General features: G+C 46.2%; 1 protein-coding gene across 1 annotated transcript in view; it reads left to right on the top strand.

The window, feature by feature from the left end:
* Window positions 1–23,828, top strand: part of LOC135550854 (transcription initiation factor TFIID subunit 4-like) — a 128,680-nt gene that overhangs the window by 4,809 nt on the left and 100,043 nt on the right. The window contains exon 2 of the mRNA XM_064982028.1: window positions 3,425–3,585. Within this exon, the coding sequence (XP_064838100.1) occupies window positions 3,425–3,585 (161 nt within the window). The remainder of the gene's footprint in view (window positions 1–3,424; window positions 3,586–23,828) is intronic.

Genomic DNA, 23,828 nt, shown 5'->3' with positions numbered 1-23,828 from the left:
GCCTGGAGCCAGTGGGTTTGGCGATGGATACGTAGTGAGGGCCAGCCAATGAGAGCATACAGGTCGCAGTGGTGGGTATTATTTGGGCCTTTTGGTGATAAAACGGATGGCACTGTGATAGACTACATCCAGTTTGCTGAGTAGAGTGTTGGGGGCTATTTTGTAAATGACATCGCCGAAGTCAAGGATTGGTAGGATGGTCATTTTTACGAGGATATGTTTGGCGGCATGAGTGAAGGAGGCTCTGTTGCGAAATAGGAAGCCAATTCTAGATTTAATTTTGGATTGGAGATGCTTACCTAGGTATTTGTAGTTGTCCACATATTCTAGGTCAGAACCGTCCAGAGTAGTGATGCTCGTCGGGCGGGAGGGTGCGGGCAGCAATCGGTTGAAGAGCATGCACTTAGTTTTACTAGCATTTAAAAACAGTTAAAAACAGTGGATCAGAGAATCACCAGCAGCAAGAGCGACATCATTGATATATACAGAGAAAGGAGTCGGCCCGAGAATTGAACCCTGTGGCTCCCCCATAGAGACTGCCAGAGGTCCGGACAACAGACCCTCCGATTTTACACACTGAACTCTATCTGAGAAGTAGTTGGTGAATGAGGCGAGGCAGTCATTTGAGAAGCCAAGGCTATTGAGTCTGCCAATAAGAATGAGGTGATTGACACCTCGAAAGCCTTGGCCAGGTCAAAAGCCTTGGACAGGTCGATGAAGACGGCTGCACAGTACTGTCTTTTATCGATGGTGGTTGTGATATCGTTTAGGACCTTGAGCGTGGCTGAGGTGCACCCATGACCAGCTCGGAAACCAGATTGCCTAGTGGAGAAGGTACGGTGGGATTCGAAATGGTCGGTGATCTGTTTATTAACTTGGCTTAAAAACTTTGACTCAGTAGAGAATGCTGCTCAAAAACTTTGACTCAGTGGAGAATAAGAATAGGGACTATTAAAATAAATATGAAAATGATCGACACCGACAATACTGATCACTTATCGCAGGCATTTTGCTGATATTGTTCATTACTATAAATAGCCTATATTAGAGAAATGTGAAGTTTGAAATGAAATAAGTTTACTGATATGGGTGATTGTTAATGGGACAATTGATGGCTACAACCATCAAACTAGTAGTAGTTTAGAGGATGATTTGTTTTAAACTGACGCACATTAATGTTATTAACTTATAGGTTTATTTATCGTTATTGCATCAATTCAGGCAATTTATTGCAATATGGATTTTTGTCCATATCGCCCAGCTCTAGTGGAGATTAGATTTGCCACTGTCATATAATGCTCTCAAAGTTACACATTTTAAAATAAACAAATAGCAGGATATGCATACCTCTGATATGATATATTCTGATTTGCAGAATAATTTTAACCTCAGGTCAATGGAGAAGAGAAGTTTCATGGAGTGCAGGGAACTCCTGGCCCAGAGCACATCACTCTGGCAATTCTTGAGTTTATGAGCATTTCTCAACCGCTAGACCATATTGCATCTCATCTCACCAATACATGCCTGAAGACAATCCACTGTGAGTGCTGCATATGTGCTCAGCGTGGCGCATGATTAGGTCTCCATGTGTTTGCAAGCGCTAAATGAACAGTGAATGAATCCATGCAAAGACTGGAATGGAATTGATGGAACGGGTTCAAACACATCAACCAAATGGAAACCACATGTTTGATGCCATTCCATTTATTCAATTCTAGACATTACAATGAGCCTGTCCTCTTTTAGCTCCTCCCACCAGCCTCCTCTGATGTACAGGCTTCCTTATTTTCACTCTGTCAATTAGGTTAGTATTGTGGAGTAACTACAATGTTGTTCGTTCATCCTCAGTTTTCTGCTATCACAGCCATTCAACTTTTACTGTTTTAACGTCTGCTTTGGCCTCATGGTGAAATCCCTGAGCAGTTTCCTTCCTCTCCATTAACTCAGTTAGGAAGGACGACTGTATCTTTGTGACTGGGTGTATTGATACACCATCCAAAGTGTAGTTAATAACTTCACCATGCTCAAAGGGATATTCAATGTCTGCTTTTTAAACATCTTTACACATCTACCAATAGGTGGCCTTCTTTGCGAGGCATTGGAAAAACTCCCAGGTCTTTGTTGAATCTGTGTTTGAAATGCACTGCTCGACTGAGGGAACTTAAAGATAATTGTATGCATGGGTACAGAGATGAGGCAGTCATAAAAAATAATGTTAAACACTATTATTGAACATAGAGTGAGTCCATGCAACTTATTATGTGACTTCTTAAGCACATTTTTACTCCAGAATTTATTTAGGCTTGCTATAACAAAGGGGTTGAATACTTATTGACTCAAGAAATTTCAGCATTTCATTTTTAATTAATTTGTAACATTTAGAAAAACACAATTCCACTTTGAAATTATGGGGTATTGCTTGTAGGCCAGTAACAAAATATCTACATTGAATCTACTGTATTTTAAATTCAGGCTGTAATTATGTAGTGTGTGTGTGTGTTGGAGTGTAGGTACAATATGTATGATTGTGTGGATAGAGTCCAGTGTGTGTGCGTAGAGTGCAAGAGAGTTAGTGCTAAAAGTGTCAATGCAGATGATAGAGCTTTTATTTCAAATGTAACTATATTATACTACAATGTTTTCACTAACACACAAAAGCTACGTTAATCACTGAACATTTTGGGTAGGCTAATGGGTATGCTATAAGAGTAATGTCCAGACACAAGTAGGCCCTATGTGACTTAAAATGTGTAGATCTCTGCGGAGGAACAATTGAAACTGCAACATACCAGCCTGCATCTCCCTGCTGGTTTGCCTCTGAAGCTAAGCAGGGTTGGTCCTGGTCAGTCCCTGGATGGGATACCAGATAGTGTTGGAGGGCCAGTAAGAGGCACTCTTTTCAATTGTTCCTCCGCAGAGATCTACACATTTTAAGTCACATAGGGCCTACTTGTGTCTGGACATTACTCTTATAGCATACCCATTAGCCTACCCAAAATGTTCAGTGATTAACGTAGCTTTTGTGTGTTAGTGAAAACATTGTAATATAATATAGTTACATTTTCTCAGAGTCTCTGAGTTAATCTAGAGGAGGCTTATGGAAATATGTTTGAGGCATTTATGGTCAGTAACAGATACACTGTGTAATAAACGCTCTATCATTTCTCATTCTATTTGACGCTGATGTAAATGGAATGTACTGCTCTCATGGGCAGATTGAACATGGCATTAAGAAATCAGAATTGATTCTACTGTTTTATAAATCCAACGTGATCTCCTTGTCACTGGTCTCCTTGTCACTTTCTAGGGTCACTATGTGACTGTAATAGGTGCATTTCATTGACAGCCAGCCCAAGTGCCTTTTATGTCAGTGTAATGACTTTGACTGAGTATAGTGTGTGTGATTGCTCTGTCTGCACTCTAGGAATGGTGTTGGTGCGCACTGAGATGGGTCAGCTGGTGATGGTCCCACAGCAGGCCCTTGCCCAGGCACAGGCCCAAGCCCAGACCCAGGCCCAGAACAACATCTCCCCCCGAACTGCCACCCCCACTGCAGGGGCCACCTTCAGAGCAACGACCCTACAGGTAAGAGTTACTACCCCACTGTCACTACCACAGTGTAACATGCCCTTAGTTGTTCAGTGAATCAGTTACACAGAGGGATATATTAATTTAAAAAGATGGATTTAGTTCATTACATTGAAAAATACAGTTGCTGAATGTATATATCCTCTGGCTTTTTGGAAACCCATCATTTGATATTCCTTATGATGAAAAGGCCTGTATTGCATAGGATGTTGAAGTGGTCATCTATTTCACAGAAGACTAATCTACACACTGGGCTGCTCTAGGTAGCTAGGTTCTACCATTAGGTATAGTTGTAAAGAATTTGACTGTCAAATGTATGCAGACACATTCCCTGAGGATATCAAAAGAGATGAAGTGGTTATAGCCTGCCACCTAGCTGTCTCTCTGTAGTCTCACTTTACATTACTGAAGCCTCTGAGACAATTGGAAGAGATTTATGGTTGTCGTTACACTTTACATTATGTCCTTCTGGTAACTGTAATTGCTGTAGTAACAACATTGTATTTGCATGCGTATAGTGTAAACTGTCAGCTGAAACTAGTGAACAAAATATAATCTACCTGATTTACATTATGTCAGTTTAGACATGTTACATTTGTCAAGTCTTTTTTTTGAATCAAGCTTTTATCCAGACTGGTCTGTATTTGACCCAAATATTTTACATTAGTATTGTGTTTTTATGTGTAATTATATAGTATTATTTTGATAGAGCAGTAGATTTGGATTAAGATCCTTATTTTAATGACTCTTCTGGGTCTCCTATTTTCAAATTTAAAGAGCTGCTAAATATTTCATAGAAATGTGCTTATTATCACCTGTGGAAACATTATTAATTGCAGTGGTGATTTTAGCATGTAAATCCTGGTGGGGCAAATTCATTTAATTTATTTTTTGCATGCCAGTAAAGCCACTACAAAACAATAAACAATACATGAATTGCACGACAATGGTGACAAATGTTAGGGCCCACATAAAGCTGTCCCAACAGCAGAGCTTTCTTTTCAGCACCATGAATCCTTAACACCGCTACACCATCAGCAGAGCCTTGTCTGGGAAACAAACCAGTTCATTCAGCCTCATTTACTGCCTTTTTAAAAAACACTACTGTTCAAAAGTTTGGGGTCACTTAGAAATGTCCTTGAATGTCCTTGAAAGAAAAGCTATTTTTCTGACAAAATAACATCAAATTGATCAGAAATACAGTGTAGACATTGTTAATCTTATAAATGACTATTGTAGCTGGAAACGGCAGCTTTTTAATGGAATATCTACATAGGTGTACAGAGGCCCATTATCAGCAACCATCACTCCTGTGTTCCAATGGCACATTGTGTTAGCGAATCCAAGTTTATAATTTTAAAAGGCTAATTGATCATTAGAAAACCCTTTTGCAATTATGTTATCCCAGCTGAAAACTGTTGTGCTGATTAAAGAAGCAATAAAACTGGCCTTCATTAGACTAGTTGAGTATCTGGAGCATCAGCATTTGTGAGTTTGATTACAGGCTCAACATGTCCAGAAACAAATAACTTTCTTCTGAAAACCGTCAGTCTATTCTTGTTCTGAGAAATGAAGGCTATTCCATGCGAGAAATTGCCAAGAAACTGAAGATTGGGTACAACACTGTGTACTACTCCCTTCACAGAACAGCGCAAACTGGCCCTAACCAGAATAGAAAGAGGAGTGGGAGGCCCCAGTGCACAACTGAGCAAAAGGTCAAGTACATTAGAGTGTCTAGTTTGAGAAACAGGTGCCTAACAAGTCCTCAACTGGCAGCTTAATTAAATAGTACCCGGAAAACACCAGTCTCAACGCCAACAGTGAAGAGGCAACTCCGGGATGCTGGCCTTCTAGGCAGAGTTGCAAAGAAAAAGCCATATCTTAGACTGTCCAATACAAATAAAAGATTAAGATGGGAAAAAGAACAGAGACACTTGACAGAGGAACTCTGCCTAGAAGGCCAGCATCCCAGAGTCGCCTCGTCACTGTTGACGTTGAGACTGGTGTTTTGCGGTTAATAGAACTGGATGGCCATAATGATCATCGTTATGTTTGGAGGAAAAAGGGGGAGGCTTGCAAGCCGAAGAACACCATCCCAACCGTGAAGCACGTTGATTCACGTTGTTGTGGGGGTGCTTTGCTGCAGGAGGGACTGGTGCAATTCACAAAATAGATGGCATCATGAGGATGGAAAATTTTATGGATATATTGAAGCAACATCTCAAGACATCAGTCAGGAAGTTAAAAACAAGGACATTTCTAATTGACCCCAAACTTTTGAATGGTAGTGAAGCTCATATGGCTGACTTGCATAAACAAATGTGGTTTCTACTGACAATTGAGATGTACAAACTATGGCATAAGGGAATGATAAGCGGATAAGAGGCAATTTGTTATTTCGATTAAGACATTAATGAGCAAGCTAAGACGACCATAGTCAATATAACTATTTGTTCATCAGAATTAAGAACATGGGCCTTTCTTACAGTATTCTCCCTGTACACCAAGTCAGAACCGTAGGATAAATGAAGGGGGCATATGAGCAGACAATGAAATCTCTTACAATATTCAAGGATATTTCTCAAAGACAAGCTATAGACTACATGTATAAGGGTGAGGCACACTGTCTGCAAGCATCTTACTACACAACATACACTTAGTATTACTTTCTTAGCTACAGTATACATATCTCGCTGTCATATTACATCATTTATGCAGCAGCATACAAGACATTTTTGGACTCACCATTGTTGTGCTGCTCACTTGAACAGGAAGGTGGCACAGTGGTCCTTCTTGTGGGCAAATTTTGTCATAAAACTTTGTCATCAAAGTCTGGCATTCTCTGGATGAATGGTGCTTTCAGGACAACTGGGAACTCTGGAAGAAAAAAAACAAGGTTGAATCATTACGTCAGTGATCTTCAGGTCGGAGCTCTAGAAAGAGACCCAGTTTCCCGACTTGGAATTCCGAGTTGGATGACCGTTGAAAACACATTTTCCCAGTCTGAGCTCGTTTTTTTCTGAGTTGCCAGTTGTCTTGAGATTTCCCAGTTCCAAGTTTCCAGTTGTTTTGAACGCGGCAGAAGTCATGCTGCTGAATTGACCCATGGTATTGCGTGTGAATATTTTATTTTTTTAATCTTGGAAATTAGACCCTTGAACCCAGACTTGGACCACAAATTAGACACTTGCTGGTATCCACTGATTTCTTTCAAACCACTCATTGTTGAATTTGCGATTTCTAACTTGTTGTGTAATGTTTATGTCCAATGGCCGATAAGCACCGATACATTTAATCTATAATTCCTCTTCATATGACAATGATTGAAAAGGATTTGCCAGTAGATTGTCGATGTGATTCATGATGATGACTGCTTGTCTAGCTTGCCAGCTAAGATTTTGAAAGTATGATTTTGACATGATCAGTCCAATCAAAGCTACGGTAGATACAATATAACGTATGACGTAATATAACGTATGACGTAATTTTATCTGTGGCCAATGACCTTGAGCCTTCTTGGAGGGGCACTTCATCATGTAAATCTATGTCAGCATTTCAAGGGGGCTTGAATGACCCCTTGAATGGCTGCCCTTCCATGACAGAAAGCTCTGAGCTAGGCTGAAACACCTGCACTTTGGAGCTGCCTTACTCAAGAAAGCAAAAAAGAGACCATGTTTGTATGCAGATTTATTCATTTTTTAAATGATTTTTTTTTACATTGTTTGCAAACCGATATGTGACACATCTTAATGCTAAAATAACATGCCAAACAGGCAGCTTTTTTTGTCGCCTCTGATTCATTGTGAAGCTTATTGTATTGAATCCAGAATGTGGTAGGAGGACTAACATGTTTCACAACTCTTGTTGGACAACTTGTCAGTAGAGATGTCTGCTGAACTTGACTGTGCTTGACGAAAGTTGATTTTGTATACTCTGTTGTCGAAGTGTCTACTTTGAACAGAAAGGGTTTGTAGAATGGCAATTTGACAAACTGAAATGAGATATCAGGGGAGTTTTGCCACCAAATTCCCATATACAGTGGGGCAAAAAAGTATTTAGTCAGCCACCAATTGTGCAAGTTCTCCCACTTAAAAAGATGAGAGAGGCCTGTAATTTTCATCATAGGTACACTTCAAATATGACAGACAAAATGAGAAAGACAAAGAATGCTGAGTTGCATCCAAAGAACACAATACCTACTGTTAAGCATGGGGGTGGAAACATCATGCCTTGGGGCTGTTTTTCTGCAAAGGGACCAGGACGACTGATCTGTGGAAAGGAAAGAATGAATGGTGCCATGTATTGTGAGATTTTGAGTGAAAACCTCCTTCCATCAGCAAAGGCATTGAAGATGAAACGTGGCTGGGTCTTTCAGCATGACAATGATCCCAAACACACCGCCCCGGCAACGAAGGAGTGGCTTCGTAAGAAGCATTTCAAAGTCCTGGAGTGGCCTCGCCAGTCTCCAGATCTCAACCCCATAGAACATCTTTGGAGGGAGTTGAAAGTCCGTGTTGCCCAGCAACAGCCCCAAAACATCACTGCTCTAGAGGAGATCTGCATGAAGGAATGGGCCAAAATACCAGCAACAGTGTGTGAAAACCTTGTGAAGACTTACAGAAAACGTTTGACCTCTGTCATTGCCAACAAAGTATTGAGATAAACTTTTGTTATTGACCAAATACTTATTTTCCACCATAATTTGCAAATAAATTCATTAAAAATCCTACAATGCGATTTTCTGGAATTTTTTTCCCTCATTTTGTCTGTCATAGTTGAAGTGGACCTATGATGAAAATTACAGGCATCTCTCATCTTTTTAAGTAGGAGAACTTGCACAATTGGTGGCTGACTAAATACTTTTTTGCCCCACTGTATTACCCACCACTGGGACCTGTATGCTCTTGTTGGCTGGCCCTTGCTTCATATTCTTCACCTACTTGGTTAAATAATGGTGAAATAAAAATAAAATAAATATCCTGTCTGGTTCCTGCAGATAATAACATATGAATTCCACCAGGGGGCAGCATTTCCTTGACTTGAACAAAAATGCATTGCACTTCCTTTGATTACCATTGGGTGTCATTATGCCAGTATTTAGCCTCTAATTCTGTGTGATTGCAAGTCAATAGATTGTTACTCATTTGTTAAAGGTATACCTTTATGTAACTAGGCAAGTCAGTTAAGAACAAATTCTTATTTTCAATGACGGCCTAGGAACAGTGGGTTAACTGCCTTCGTCAGAACGACAGATTTGTACCTTGTCAGCTCGGGGATTCGAACTTGCAACCTTTCGGCTACTAGTCCAACACTCTAACCACTAGTCTACCCTGTTGCCCCAATTGCAGAGTTGGTTGTTATAGTGATTTCGGTTCAGAGTGAATCGAAGGTTCAACACTTGCCACTGATAGCAGATTAGTGAGCTGCCAGCATTGACATAAACATCAACACATGAAAACAAGAGGAGCTGGAATATGAAAGGGAATGAGGTTTATTCCCGGTGCTCCTCTCCTCTCTGTCAGGCTGTCTGTCTCTCCTGTGACCGTGAGGGAAAACGGAAGGCATCCCGAGCAGAGCTCCTTCCTTCGACAAGTGTTAAATCATTCATCATCCAACTGCCTGATTGGTTTAAAAAGCTAACAACGCTTTAGCTGGTGAATGAGAAATGTGTTATGAAGGTATGGCTGATGGGGCGACGCTCTTCCCCCCTCGTGAGCCCCATTCTCTTCCCACCTAACTGCACATTCTTTGAGCCCACAAAACGTTCTGCTAAGGAGAGACTCGGAGGGAGGAGCCCTCTTCATCTAACCCCTTCCCCTCTTCATTTCCTCCTTCATTCCCCCCTTTCCTGTCTCCCTTCTTCCCTCTCTCGGCTGTGTGTGTCTGTGTGTGTGTGTGTGATATTTATATATACACTGCCCAAAAAATAAAGGGAACACTAAAATAACACATCCTTGATCTGAATGAATGAAATATTATTATTAAATACTTTTTTCTTTACATAGTTGAATGTGCTGAAAACAAAATCACACAAAAATGATCAATGGAAATCAAATTTATCAACCCATGGAGGTCTGGATTTGGAGTCACACTCAACATTTAAGTGGAAAACCACACTACAGGCTGGTTTAACTTTGATGTAATGCCCTTAAAACAAGTCAAAATTAGGCTCAGTAGTGTGTGTGGCCTCCACGTGCCTGTATGACCTCCCCACAACGCCTGGGCATGCTCCTGATGAGGTGGCGGATGGTCTCCTGAGGGATCTCCTCCCAGACCTGGACTAAAGCATCCACCAACTCCTGGACAGTCTGTGGTGCAACGTGGCGTTGGTGGATGGAGCGAGACATGATGTCCCAGATGTGCTCAATTGGATTCAGGTCTGGGGAACAGGCGGGCCAGTCCATAGCATCAATGCCTTCCTCTTGCAGGAACTGCTGACACACTCCAGCCACATGAGGTCTCCAATTGTCTTGCATTAGGAGAAACCCAGGGCCAACCGCACCAGCATATGGTGCGATTTATCGGAATGGCCAAATAATTAGGGACGATTTCAAGTTTTCATAACAATCGGTAATCGTCATTTTTGGACAGCGATTATGGCCTATTACATTGCACTCCACGAGGAGACTGCGTGGCAGGCTGACTACCTGTTACGTGAGTGCAGCAAGGAGCCAAGGTAAGTTGCTAGCAAGCATTAAACTTATCTTATAAAAGACAATCAAATTTGACATAATCTCTAGTTAACTGCACGTGGTTGATGATATTACTAGTTTATCTAGTTTGTCCTGCATTGCATATAATCGATGCCGTGCTTGTTAATTTATCATCGAACCACAGCCTACTTTGCCAAACGGGTGATGATTTAACAACCGCATTCGTGAAAAAAGCACTGTCGTTGCACCAATGTGTATCTAACCATAAACATCAATGCCTTTCTTTAAAATCAATACACAAGTATATATTTTTAAACATGTATATTTAGTTAATATTGCCTGCTAACATGAATTTATTTTAACAAGGGAAATTGTGTCACTTCTCTTGCGTTCTGTGCAAGCAGAGTCAGGAGATATGCAGCAGTTTGGGCTGTGTGAAGACCATTTCTTCTTAACAAATACCGTAATTAATTTGCCAGACATGTACATAATTATGACATAACATTGAAGGTTGTGCAATGTAACAGCAATATTTAGACTTAGGGATGCCACCCGTTAGATAAAATACGGAATGGTTCCGTATTTCACTGAAAGAATAAATGTTTTGTTTTCGAAATGATAGTTTCCAGATTTTACCATATTAATGACCTAAAGCTTGTATTTCTGTCTGTTATTATATTATAATTAAGTCTATGATTTGATATTTGATAGAGCAGTGTGACTGAGCAGTGGTAGGCAGCAGCAGACTCCTAAGCATTCGTTCAAACAGCACTTTCCTGCGTTTGCCAGCAGCTCTTCGCTGTGCTTCAAGCATTGCGCTGTTTATGACTTCAAGCCTATCAACTCCCGAGATTCGGCTGGCAATACTAAAGTACCTATTAGAACATTCAATAGTTCAAGGTATATGAAATACAAATGGTATAGAGAGAAATAGTCCTATAATTCCTATAATAACTACAACCTAAAACTTCTAAAAGTTTAACTTTAAAGTTAAAAGGAACCACCAGCTTTCATATGTTCTCATGTTCTGAGTAAGTAACTTAAACGTTAGCTTTTGTTACATGGCACATATTGCACTTTTACTTTCTTCTCCAACACTTTTTTGCATTATTTAAACCTTTAAACCATTATATATTTGAGACTAATTGATTTTATTGATGTATTATATTAAGTTAAAATAAAAGTGTTCATTCAGTGTTGTTGTAATTGTCATTATTACAAATATATGTGTAAAAAAAACGTCCGATGAATCTGTATCAGATTTTTTTGGTCCTCCAATAATTGGTATCGGTGTTGAAAAATCATAATCGGTCGACCTTTAATCTATATATATATATATATATATTCTCCCCCCTCCTGGTGTCAAGCCTGGAGGGGGGAGAAGCCTGATTCAGGCTGGCAGATTGGGCTGTGTGCCCGTAGCGCCATGGGGAACCAGTGTGTTAGTTAGTACCCAGCCCTCCCACCAGCATGGTACTGTGTTAGTTAGTACCCAGCCCTCCCACCAGCATGGTACTGTGTTAGTTTGTATCCAGCCCTCCCACCAGCATGTGACTGTGTTAGTTAGTATCCAGCCCTCCCACTAGCATGGTACTGTGTTAGTTAGTACCCAGCCCTCCCACCAGCATGGTACTGTGTTAGTTAGTACCCAGCCCTCCCACCAGCATGGTACTGTGTTAGTTAGTACCCAGCCCTCCCACCAGCATGGTACTGTGTTAGTTAGTACCCAGCCCTCCCACCAGCATGGTACTGTGTTAGTTAGTATCCAGCCCTCCCACCAGCATGGTACTGTGTTACTTAGTGCCCAGCCCTCCCACCAGCATGGTACTGTGTTAGTTAGTACCTAGCCCTCCCACCAGCATGGTACTGTGTTAGTTAGTATCCAGCCCTCCCACCAGCATGGTACTGTGTTAGTTAGTACCCAGCCCTCCCACCAGCATGGTACTGTGTTACTTAGTGCCCAGCCCTCCCACCAGCATGGTACTGTGTTAGTTAGTATCCAGCCCTCCCACCAGCATGGTACTGTGTTAGTTAGTATCCAGCCCTCCCACCAGCATGGTACTGTGTTAGTAAGTATCCAGCCCTCCCACCAGCATGGTACTGTGTTAGTTCGGATCCAGCCCTCCCACCAGCATGGTACTGTGTTACTTAGTACCCAGCCCTCCCACCAGCATGATACTGTGTTACTTAGTGCCCAGCCCTCCCACCAGCATGATACTGTGTTACTTAGTGCCCAGCCCTCCCACCAGCATGGTACTGTGTTAGTTAGTATCCAGCCCTCCCACCAGCATGGTACTGTGTTAGTTAGTATCCAGCCCTCCCACCAGCATGGTACTGTGTTAGTAAGTATCCAGCCCTCCCACCAGCATGGTACTGTGTTAGTTCGGATCCAGCCCTCCCACCAGCATGGTACTGTGTTACTTAGTACCCAGCCCTCCCACCAGCATGATACTGTGTTACTTAGTGCCCAGCCCTCCCACCAGCATGATACTGTGTTACTTAGTACCCAGCCCTCCCACCAGCATGGTACTGTGTTAGTTAGTATCCAGCCCTCCCACCAGCATGGTACTGTGTTACTTAGTGCCCAGCCCTCCCACCAGCATGGTGCTGTGTTACTTAGTGCCCAGCCCTTCCACCAGCATGGTACTGTGTTACTTAGTGCCCAGCCCTCCCACCAGCACGGTACTGTGTTACTTAGTGCCCAGCCCTCCCACCAGCATGGTACTGTGTTACTTAGTACCCAGCCCTCCCACCAGCATGATAATGTGTTACTTAGTACCCAGCCCTCCCACCAGCATGGTACTGTGTTACTTAGTGCCCAGCCCTCCCACCAGCATGGTACTGTGTTACTTAGTACCCAGCCCTCCCACCAGCATGATACTGTGTTACTTAGTACCCAGCCCTCCCACCAGCATGGTACTGTGTTACTTAGTATCCAGCCCTCCCACCAGCATGATACTGTGTTACTTTGTACCCAGCCATCCCACCAGCATGGTGCTGTATTACATGGTGCCCAGCCCTCCCACCAGCATGGTACTGTGTTTCTTAGTACCCAGCCCTCCCACCAGCATGGTACTGTGTTACTTAGTGCCCAGCCCTCCCACCAGCATGGTACTGTGTTACTTAGTACCCAGCCCTCCCACCAGCATGATACTGTGTTACATGGTGCCCAGCCCTCCCACCAGCATGGTACTGTGTTACTTAGTACCCAGCCCTCCCACCAGCATGGTACATTACATTTACATTTAAGTCATTTAGCAGACGCTTTTATCCAGAGCGACTTACAAATTGGTGAATTCACCTTCTGACATCCAGTGGAACAGCCACTTTACAATAGTGCATCTAAATCATTTAAGGGGGGGTGAGAAGGATTACTTTATCCTATCCTAGGTATTCCTTGAAGAGGTGGGGTTTCAGGTGTCTCCGGAAGGTGGTGATTGACTCCGCTGTCCTGGCGTCGTGAGGGAGTTTGTTCCACCATTGGGGGGCCAGAGCAGCGAACAGTTTTGACTGGGCTGAGCGGGAACTGTACTTCCTCAGTGGTAGGGAGGCGAGCAGGCCAGAGGTGGATGAACGCAGTGCCCTTGTTTGGGTGTAGGGCCTGATCAGAGCCTGGAGGTACTGGGGTGCCGTTCCCCTCACAGCTCCGTAGGCAAGCACCATGGTCTTGTAGCGGATGCGAGCTTCAACTGGAAGCCAGTGGAGAGAGCGGAGGAGCGGGGTGACGTGAGAGAACTTGGGAAGGTTGAACACCAGACGGGCTGCGGCGTTCTGGATGAGTTGTAGGGGTTTAATGGCACAGGCAGGGAGCCCAGCCAACAGCGAGTTGCAGTAATCCAGACGGGAGATGACAAGTGCCTGGATTAGGACCTGTGCCGCTTCCTGTGTGAGGCAGGGTCGTACTCTGCGGATGTTGTAGAGCATGAACCTACAGGAACGGGCCACCGCCTTGATGTTAGTTGAGAACGACAGGGTGTTGTCCAGGATCACGCCAAGGTTCTTAGCGCTCTGGGAGGAGGACACAATGGAGTTGTCAACCGTGATGGCGAGATCATGGAACGGGCAGTCCTTCCCCGGGAGGAGGAGCAGCTCTGTCTTGTCGAGGTTCAGCTTGAGGTGGTGATCCGTCATCCACACTGATATGTCTGCCAGACATGCAGAGATGCGATTCGCCACCTGGTCATCAGAAGGGTGAAAGGAGAAGATTAATTGTGTGTCGTCTGCATAGCAATGATAGGAGAGACCATGTGAGGTTATGACAGAGCCAAGTGACTTGGTGTATAGCGAGAATAGGAGAGGGCCTAGAACAGAGCCCTGGGGGACCCCAGTGGTGAGAGCGCGTGGCGAGGAGACAGATTCTCGCCACGCCACCTGGTAGGAGCGACCTGTCAGGTAGGACGCAATCCAAGCGTGGGCCGCACCGGAGATGCCCAACTCGGAGAGGGTGGAGAGGAGGATCTGATGGTTCACAGTATCGAAGGCAGCCGATAGGTCTAGAAGGATGAGAGCAGAGGAGAGAGAGTTAGCTTTAGCAGTGCGGAGCGCCTCCGTGATACAGAGAAGAGCAGTCTCAGTTGAATGACTAGTCTTGAAACCTGACTGATTTGGATCAAGAAGGTCATTCTGAGAGAGATAGCGGGAGAGCTGGCTAAGGACGGCACGTTCAAGAGTTTTGGAGAGAAAAGAAAGAAGGGATACTGGTCTGTAGTTGTTGACATCGGAGGGATCGAGTGTAGGTTTTTTCAGAAGGGGTGCAACTCTCGCTCTCTTGAAGACGGAAGGGACGTAGCCAGCGGTCAGGGATGAGTTGATGAGCGAGGTGAGGTAAGGGAAAAGGTCTCCGGAAATGGTCTGGAGAAGAGAGGAGGGGATAGGGTCAATCGGGCAGGTTGTTGGGCGGCCGGCTGTCACAAGAAGCGAGATTTCATCTGGAGAGAGAGGGGAGAAAGAGGTCAGAGCACAGGGTAGGGCAGTGTGAGCAGAACCAGCGGTGTCGTTTGACTTAGCAAACGAGGATCGGATGTCGTCGACCTTCTTTTCAAAATGGTTGACGAAGTCATCTGCAGAGAGGGAGGAGGGGGGGAGGGGGAGGAGGATTCAGGAGGGAGGAGAAGGTGGCAAAGAGCTTCCTAGGGTTAGAGGCAGATGCTTGGAATTTAGAGTGGAAGAAAGTGGCTTTAGCAGCAGAGACAGAGGAGGAAAATGTAGAGAGGAGGGAGTGAAAGGATGCCAGGTCCGCAGGGAGGCGAGTTTTCCTCCATTTCCGCTCGGCTGCCCGGAGCACTGTTCTGTGAGCTCGCAATGAGTCGTCGAGCCACGGAGCGGGGGGAGGACCGAGCCGGCCTGGAGGATAGGGGACATAGAGAGTCAAAGGATGCAGAAAGGGAAGAGAGGAGGGTTGAGGAGGCAGAATCCGGAGATAGGTTGGAGAAGGTATGAGCAGAGGGAAGAGATGATAGGATGGAAGAGGAGAGAGTAGCGGGGGAGAGAGAGCGAAGGTTGGGACGGCGCGATACCATCCGAGTAGGGGCAGTGTGGGAAGTGTTGGATGAGAGCGAGAGGGAAAAGGATACAAGGTAGTGGTCGGAGACTTGGAGGGGAGTTGCAATGAGGTTAGTGGAAGAACAGCATCTAGTAAAGATGAGGTCGAGCGTATTGCCTGCCTTGTGAGTAGGGGGGATGGTGAGAGGGTGAGGTCAAAAGAGGAGAGGAGTGGAAAGAAGGAGGCAGAGAGGAATGAGTCAAAGGTAGACGTGGGGAGGTTAAAGTCGCCCAGGACTGTGAGAGGTGAGCCGTCCTCAGGAAAGGAGCTTATCAAGGCATCAAGCTCATTGATGAACTCTCCGAGGGAACCTGGAGGGTGATAAATGATAAGGATGTTAAGCTTGAAAGGGCTGGTAACTGTGACAGCATGGAATTCAAAGGAGGCGATAGACAGATGGGTAAGGGGAGAAAGAGAGAATGACCACTTGGGAGAGATGAGGATCCCGGTGCCCCACCCCGCTGACCAGAAGCTCTCGGGGTGTGCGAGAACACGTGGGCGGACGAAGAGAGAGCAGTAGGAGTAGCAGTGTTATCTGTGGTGATCCATGTTTCCGTCAGTGCCAAGAAGTCGAGGGACTGGAGGGAGGCATAGGCTGAGATGAAGTCTGCCTTGTTGGCTGCAGATCGGCAGTTCCAGAGGCTACTGGAGACCTGGAACTCCACGTGGGTCGTGCGCGCTGGGACCACCAGATTAGGGTGGCCGCGGCCACGCGGTGTGGAGCGTTTGTATGGTCTGTGCAGAGAGGAGAGAACAGGGATAGATAGACACATAGTTGACAGGCTACAGAAGAGGCTACGCTAATGCAAAGGAGATTGGAATGACAAGTGGACTACACGTCTCGAATGTTCAGAAATTTAAGCTTACGTAGCAAGAATCTTATTGACTAAAATGATTGAAATGATACAGTACTGCTGGAGTAGGCTAGCTGGCAGTGGCTGCGTTGTTGACTTTGTAGGCTAGCTGGCAGTGGCTGCGTTGTTGACACTACACTAATCAAGTCGTTCCGTCGAGTGTAATAGTTTCTACAGTGCTGCTATTCGGGGGCTAGCTGGCTAGCTGGCTAGCTAGCCGTGTTGATTATGTTACGTTACGTTAAAAGAACGACAATAGCTGGCTAGCTAACCTAGAAAATCGCTCTAGACTACACAATTGTCTTAGATACAAAGACGGATATGTAGCTAGCTAGCTACGATCAAACAAATCAAACCGTTGTACTGTAATGAAGTGAAATGAAAATGTGATACTACCTGTGGAGCGAAGCGGAATGTTGACCGGGTTGTTGAAGTTCTATTCAGTAGACGTTGGCTAGCTGTTGGCTAGCTAGCTAGCAGTATCTCCTACGTTAAGGACGACAAATAGCTGGCTAGCTAACCTCGGTAAATTAAGATAATCACTCTAAGTCTACACACTCTAAACTACACAATTATCTTGGATACGAAGACAGCAAAGACAGCTATGTAGCTAGCTAACACTACACTAACACTGGTACTGTGTTAGTTAGTACCCAGCCCTCCCACCAGCATGGTACTGTGTTACTTAGTACCCAGCCCTTCCACCAGCATGGTACTGTGTTAGTTAGTATCCAGCCCTCCCACCAGCATGATACTGTGTTACTTAGTACCCAGCCCTCCCACCAGCATGGTACTGTGTTACTTAGTACCCAGCCCTCCCACAAGCATGATACTGTGTTACTTAGTACCCAGCCCTCCCACCAGCATGGTACTGTGTTACTTAGTGCCCAGCCCTCCCACCAGCATGGTACTGTGTTACTTAGTACCCAGCCCTCCCACCAGCATGGTACTGTGCTACTTAGTACCCAGCCCTTCCACCAGCATGGTACTGTGTTACTTAGTACCCAGCCCTCCCACCAGCATGGTACTATGTTACTTAGTACCCAGCCCTCCCACCAGCATGGTACTGTGTTACTTAGTACCCAGCCCTTCCACCAGCATGGTACTGTGTTACTTAGTACCCAGCCCTCCCACCAGCATGGTACTGTGTTACTTAGTACCCAGCCCTCCCACCAGCATGGTACTGTGTTACTTAGTACCCAGCCCTCCCACCAGCATGGTACTGTGTTACTTAGTACCCAGCCCTCCCACCAGCATGGTACTGTGTTATTTAGTACCCAGCCCTTCCACCAGCATGGTACTGTGTTACTTAGTACCCAGCCCTCCCACCAGCATGGTACTGTGTTACTTAGTACCCAGCCCTCCCACCAGCATGGTACTGTGTTACTTAGTACCCAGCCCTCCCACCAGCATGGTACTGTGTTATTTAGTACCCAGCCCTTCCACCAGCATGGTACTGTGTTACTTAGTACCCAGCCCTCCCACCAGCATGGTACTGTGTTACATGGTGCCCAGCCACTGCTCTCCCACCAGCATGGTACTGTGTTAGATTCTTCCCTCCCACCAGCATGGTACAGTGTTAGATTTTTCCCTCCCACCAGCATGGTACTGTGTTTGGTAGTGCCCAGCCCTCCCTCTCACTGTCTGCCCTGGTGCTGTGAAGAGAGGCTTCTGTCGTGACAGTGGGTACAATAATCTGGATTGTCTAGTAAAGGACTGTACTGTGTTACTGTGTTGCAGCGATGAAACAAGACTGTAACTACCAATACGATACCACGAAATTGGGGAGAAGAAGGGGTTAATAAAAAGGAAAACATTTTAAGGACACTGATTCATTCATATTAGTTGTGACCCTCATTGCATTAGAGCAGGGGTGTCAAAGTCAAATGGACGGAGGGCCAAATAAAAAATTTAGCTACAAGCCGAGGGCCGGACTGTTCGAATGTTCATTGAAAAATTTTTAAATGACGCATATAGTCTAGTGAACCTAATTGAACCTACTGAAAACCTAACAAATATATTCCAATATGATCAGATAAATAAAGCAATATTTTCTTATGGCTCTGTCAGTAATCTTTAATTTTCAACAGACACAAAAGACAAATTTCCTTTATATAAAAATCCCCATAACATGAACATTAAATGAAAGAAACCGGTATTCAAGGCACCATCAGTAGCCTATATTTTCTATTTTAGCAAAAGTGGGCTAAATTTACTTCAAAGAAAAAAACAATAATAGCAATTTTCTATCATCCACTCAACTGAAATATTTTTAAAATATAATTGGATTGAAATACAATAAAATAAAGTGCAAAAATCTATTAATCAAAAACAACACTTTGTTTAAGGAGAAGTAACATGCAGTGAAAACAAATATTAAACTTTAACTTTTAAACTTGAACTGAGTAAAAACTCTAAATATGTGATTGCACAGTAATGTTCACTTGTTTGAGGTTGAGGGTGATACTTGGTGGTGTCCCATCTTTTCCACAAGTTCATCAATATTCGGGGTAAGGCTCTGAGCTGAGGAAATCCTCAGAATTGAGTGGAGGTGTTCAGCAGTAAGTCGACTTCTGTGTGATGTTTTGTTCAGGTTCATCAAAGAAAAAAGTTGTTCACACAGGTATGTGCTGCCAAACATAGACAACGTTTGAGCAGCCTGGATGCGCAGCTGGGGCATTGTGTCGGGGAGGAAACGGGCGAACTCCGCAGCACCCACTGCCGCATATTTTGCCCTCAGTGCATCATTGCATTGGAGGTCAATCAACTCCATTTGGAGGTTTGGTGGTGAGCTTTCCACGTCAACAGCAAATGGGTTACCGAGCAGTTCCAACCTGCTTTTTGTGCTTCAAAGTCAGCAAATCGGCGTCGAAAGTCAGCGGCAAGCATACCTATTTTATCAGCCAACTGTGCGCTCGGGAACGCACTGGTAGAGAGCTTCTCTTTCATGGTCTGGCAGCTGGGAAAGTGGCTCAAATTTTCTTTCCGCATCTGCGTCTCCCACAGAGTCAGTTTGGTTTTAAATGCCTTCACTGTACTGTACATATCAGAGATGACATGATCCCGACCCTGCAGCTGCAAGTTCATTGCATTCAGATGACTCGTAATGTCACACAGAAAAGCCATTTCACACAGAAACATTTCGTCTCGGAGTTGTGTTGTGTCTTTCCCTTTGCTGTCCAAGAACAGACAAATCTCCTCACGAAGCTCGAAACATCTTTGAAGCACCTTTCCCTGGCTTAGCCATCGCACCTCTGTGTGATAAGGCAAATCACCATGCTCCGTTTCTAACTCCGTCAGAAATGCCTTGAACTGGTGGTGATTCAAACCTTTGGCTCTGATAAAGTTAACTGTGCGCGTGATGATGCTCATTACATGCTCCATTTTCAAGGCTTTACCGCACAACGCTTCCTGGTGTATGATACAATGATAAGCTGTCAGCTCACCTGTCGCGTTTTCCTCTTGCATCTTTTCCCGTATCTTCGCCACCAGTCCGCTCCTGTGTCCACACATCGCAGGTGCTCCGTCGGTTGTCAAACCCACGAGTTTTTCCCAAGGCAGCTCCATCTCATTTACACATCTTGACACCTCTTCATACAAATCATGCCCCGTAGTTGTGCCATGCATAGGACGTAAAGCCAAAAACTCCTCTGTCACGCTTAGGCTGGAGTCCACTCCGCGGATGAAAATTGACAACTGGGCAATGTCAGAAATGTCGGTGCTCTCATCCACAGCCAAGGAATATGCAATGAAATCTTTTCCCTTTTTCACAAGCTGCTCTTTTAGATTGATGTACAACTGGTCTACTCTCTCGGCAATGGTGTTTCTGCTCAGACTCACATTTAAAAAGAGTTGCCTTTTTTCTGGGCAAACTTCGTCACAAACTTTAATCATGCAGTTTTTGATGAAATCCCCCTCCGTAAATGGCCGGGCTGATTTAGCGATCTCTTCTGCCAAAATAAAACTGGCCTTGACAGCAGCCTGGCCTTGTGATTTGGCTTTTTTGAACAGAGCCTGTCGAGATTTGAGGCCTCGTTTTAATTCCTCTGCCTTTTGTAGCCTTTGTTCCATGTCCATATTCTTGTTTTTGTCCGCGTGTTTCGTTTCATAATGTCGTCTCAGATTATACTCTTTCAGTACCGCCACACTTTCTCCACACAGAAGACACACAGGTTTTCCAGCTACCTCCGTGAACATATACTCCGACTCCCACCTTGTTTGAAACCCCGGTTCTCAGTGTCCACCTTCCGTTTTGCCATTTTTGATGGGTATCTGAAAGTTAATTTTACTGTGATGCTGACGACTGCTGTGCCAATAAATATTGAAATGAAGCAGCCTACTGCTCGGTGCGTCACCGTTGCATTGTGGGAAATGTAGTATTGGTGCGTGTAAAAGATCTGCGGGCTGCCGGCTTGCTGCGGTCTGCGGGCCGGTTCTAATAATAAATCAAGATCATCCCAGGGGCCGTAAAAAACCTTCTCGCGGGCCGGATGTGGCCCGCGGGCCTTGACTCTGACATATGTGCATTAGAGGAACTTATTTAGAACTTCCCATTGAATAGTATTACTGTACCTCACCCTCGGCATCAGCATCACAGTGTTTTCTCTTCTGTTCATCTCTGGATCAGATCAGATCCTCTCTGTTTCATCCTGTGGATCCACAGTGATTTACTGTCACTTCCTACTATAATGACCTTTCTCCTCCATGTCTTCAAGGCATGTTGCACTTCTCCTCGTCTTGAAGGCACATTGTTTTTGTGTTTTCTCTCTGTCCCCTCTCTCTTTGTCATTCTCTCTCTCCTTCTTCACCCCCCCCACCTCTGACCCTGTCTCTCTGCCCCTCCTCCTATACTGATCCTGTCTCACCACCCCCCACCTCTGACCCCGTCTCACCACCCCTCCTCCTATACTGACCCTGTCTCACCACCTCCCCACCTCTGACCCTGTCTCTCCGCCCCTCCTCATATACTGACCCTGTCTCACCACCCCTCCTCCTATATTGACCCTGTCTCACCGCCCCTCCTCCTATACCGACCCTGTCTCACCTGCCCCTCCTCCTATACTGACCCTGTCTCACCGCCCCTCCTCCTATACTGACCCTGTCTCACCTCCCCTCCTCCTATACTGACCCTGTCTCACCACCCCTCCTCCTATACTGACCCTGTCTCACCGCCACTCCTCCTTTACTGACCCTGTCTCACCACCCCTCCTCCTATACTAACCCTGTCTCACCGCCCCTCCTCCTATACTGACCCTGTCTCACCGCCCCTCCTCCTATACTGACCCTGTCTCACCGCCACTCCTCCTTTACTGACCCTGTCTCACCACCCCTCCTCCTATACTAACCCTGTCTCACCGCCCCTCCTCCTATACTGACCCTGTCTCACCTGCCCCTCCTCCTATACTGACCCTGTCTCACCGCCCCTCCTCCTATACTGACCCTGTCTCACCGCCCCTCCTCCTATACTGATCCTGTCTCACTGCCACCCTTCCTATACTGACCCTGTCTCACCGCTCCTCCTCCTATACTGACCCTGTCTCACCGCCCCTCCTCCTATACTGACCCTGTCTCACCGCCCCTCCTCCTATACTGACCCTGTCTCACCGCCACCCTTCCTATACTGGCCCTGTCTCACCGCCCCTCCTCTTGCACTGACCCTGTCTCACCTGCCCCTCCTCCTATACTGACCCTGTCTCACCGCCCCTCCTCCTGCACTGACCCTGTCTCACCTCCCCTCCTCCTGTGCTGCCCCTGTCTCACCGCCCCTCCTCCTATACTGACCCTGTCTCACCTGCCCCTCCTCCTATACTGACCCTGTCTCACCGCCCCTCCTCCCATACTGACCCTGTCTCACCGCCACCCTTCCTATACTGACCCTGTCTCACCGCCCCTCCTCCTATACTGACCCTGTCTCACCGCCCCTCCTCCTATACTGACCCTGTCTCACCTGCCCCTCCTCCTGCACTGCCCCTGTCTCACCGCCCCTCCTCCTATACTGACCCTGTCTCATGCCCCTCCTCCTGCACTGACCCTGTCTCACCGCCCCTCCTCCTATACTGACCCTGTCTCACCGCCCCTCCTCCTATACTGACCCTGTCTCACCTCCCATCCTCCTATACTGACCCTGTCTCACCTGCCCCTCCTCCTATACTGACCCTGTCTCACCGCCCCTCCTCCTATACTGACCCTGTCTCACCGCCACCCTTCCTATACTGACCCTGTCTCACCGCCCCTCCTCCTATACTGACCCTGTCTCACCGCCCCTCCTCCTATACTGACCCTGTCTCACCTGCTCCTCCTCCTGCACTGCCCCTGTCTCACCGCCCCTCCTCCTATACTGACCCTGTCTCATGCCCCTCCTCCTGCACTGACCCTGTCTCACCGCCCCTCCTCCTATACTGACCCTGTCTCACCGCCCCTCCTCCTATACTGACCCTGTCTCACCGCCCCTCCTCCTATACTGACCCTGTCTCACCACCCCTCCTCCTATACTGACCCTGTCTCACCTGCCCCTCCTCTTATACTGACCCTGTCTCACCACCCCTCCTCCTATACTGACCCTGTCTCACCTGCCCCTCCTCTTATACTGACCCTGTCTCACCTGCCCTTCCTCCTGCACTGACCCTGTCTCACCTGCCACTCCTCCTATACTGACCCTGTCTCACCGCCCCTCCTCCTATACTGACCCTGTCTCACCACCCCTCCTCCTATACTGACCCTGTCCCACCTGCCCCTCCTCTTGCACTGACCCTGTATCACCTGCCCCTCCTCTTATACTGACCCTGTCTCACCGCCCCTCCTCCTGCACTGACCCTGTCTCACCGCCCCTCCTCCTGCACTGACCCTGTCTCACCTGCCCCTCCTCTTATACTGACCCTGTCTCACCGCCCCTCCTCCTGCACTGACCCTGTCTCACCGCCCCTCCTCCTGCACTGACCCTGTCTCACCTGCCCCTCCTCCTATACTGACCCTGTCCCACCTGCCCCTCCTCTTGCACTGACCCTGTATCACCTGCCCCTCCTCTTATACTGACCCTGTCTCACCGCCCCTCCTCCTGCACTGACCCTGTCTCACCGCCCCTCCTCCTGCACTGACCCTGTATCACCTGCCCCTCCTCCTATACTGACCCTGTCTCACCGCCCCTCCTCCTGCACTGACCCTGTCTCACCTGCCCCTCCTCCTGCACTGACC

The sequence above is a fragment of the Oncorhynchus masou genome, chromosome 1 (genome assembly GCF_036934945.1).
Source record: "Oncorhynchus masou masou isolate Uvic2021 chromosome 1, UVic_Omas_1.1, whole genome shotgun sequence".
In the NCBI taxonomy this organism is placed as follows: Eukaryota; Metazoa; Chordata; class Actinopteri; order Salmoniformes; family Salmonidae; genus Oncorhynchus; species Oncorhynchus masou.
This window is presented reverse-complemented; position numbering and strand designations above follow the sequence as displayed.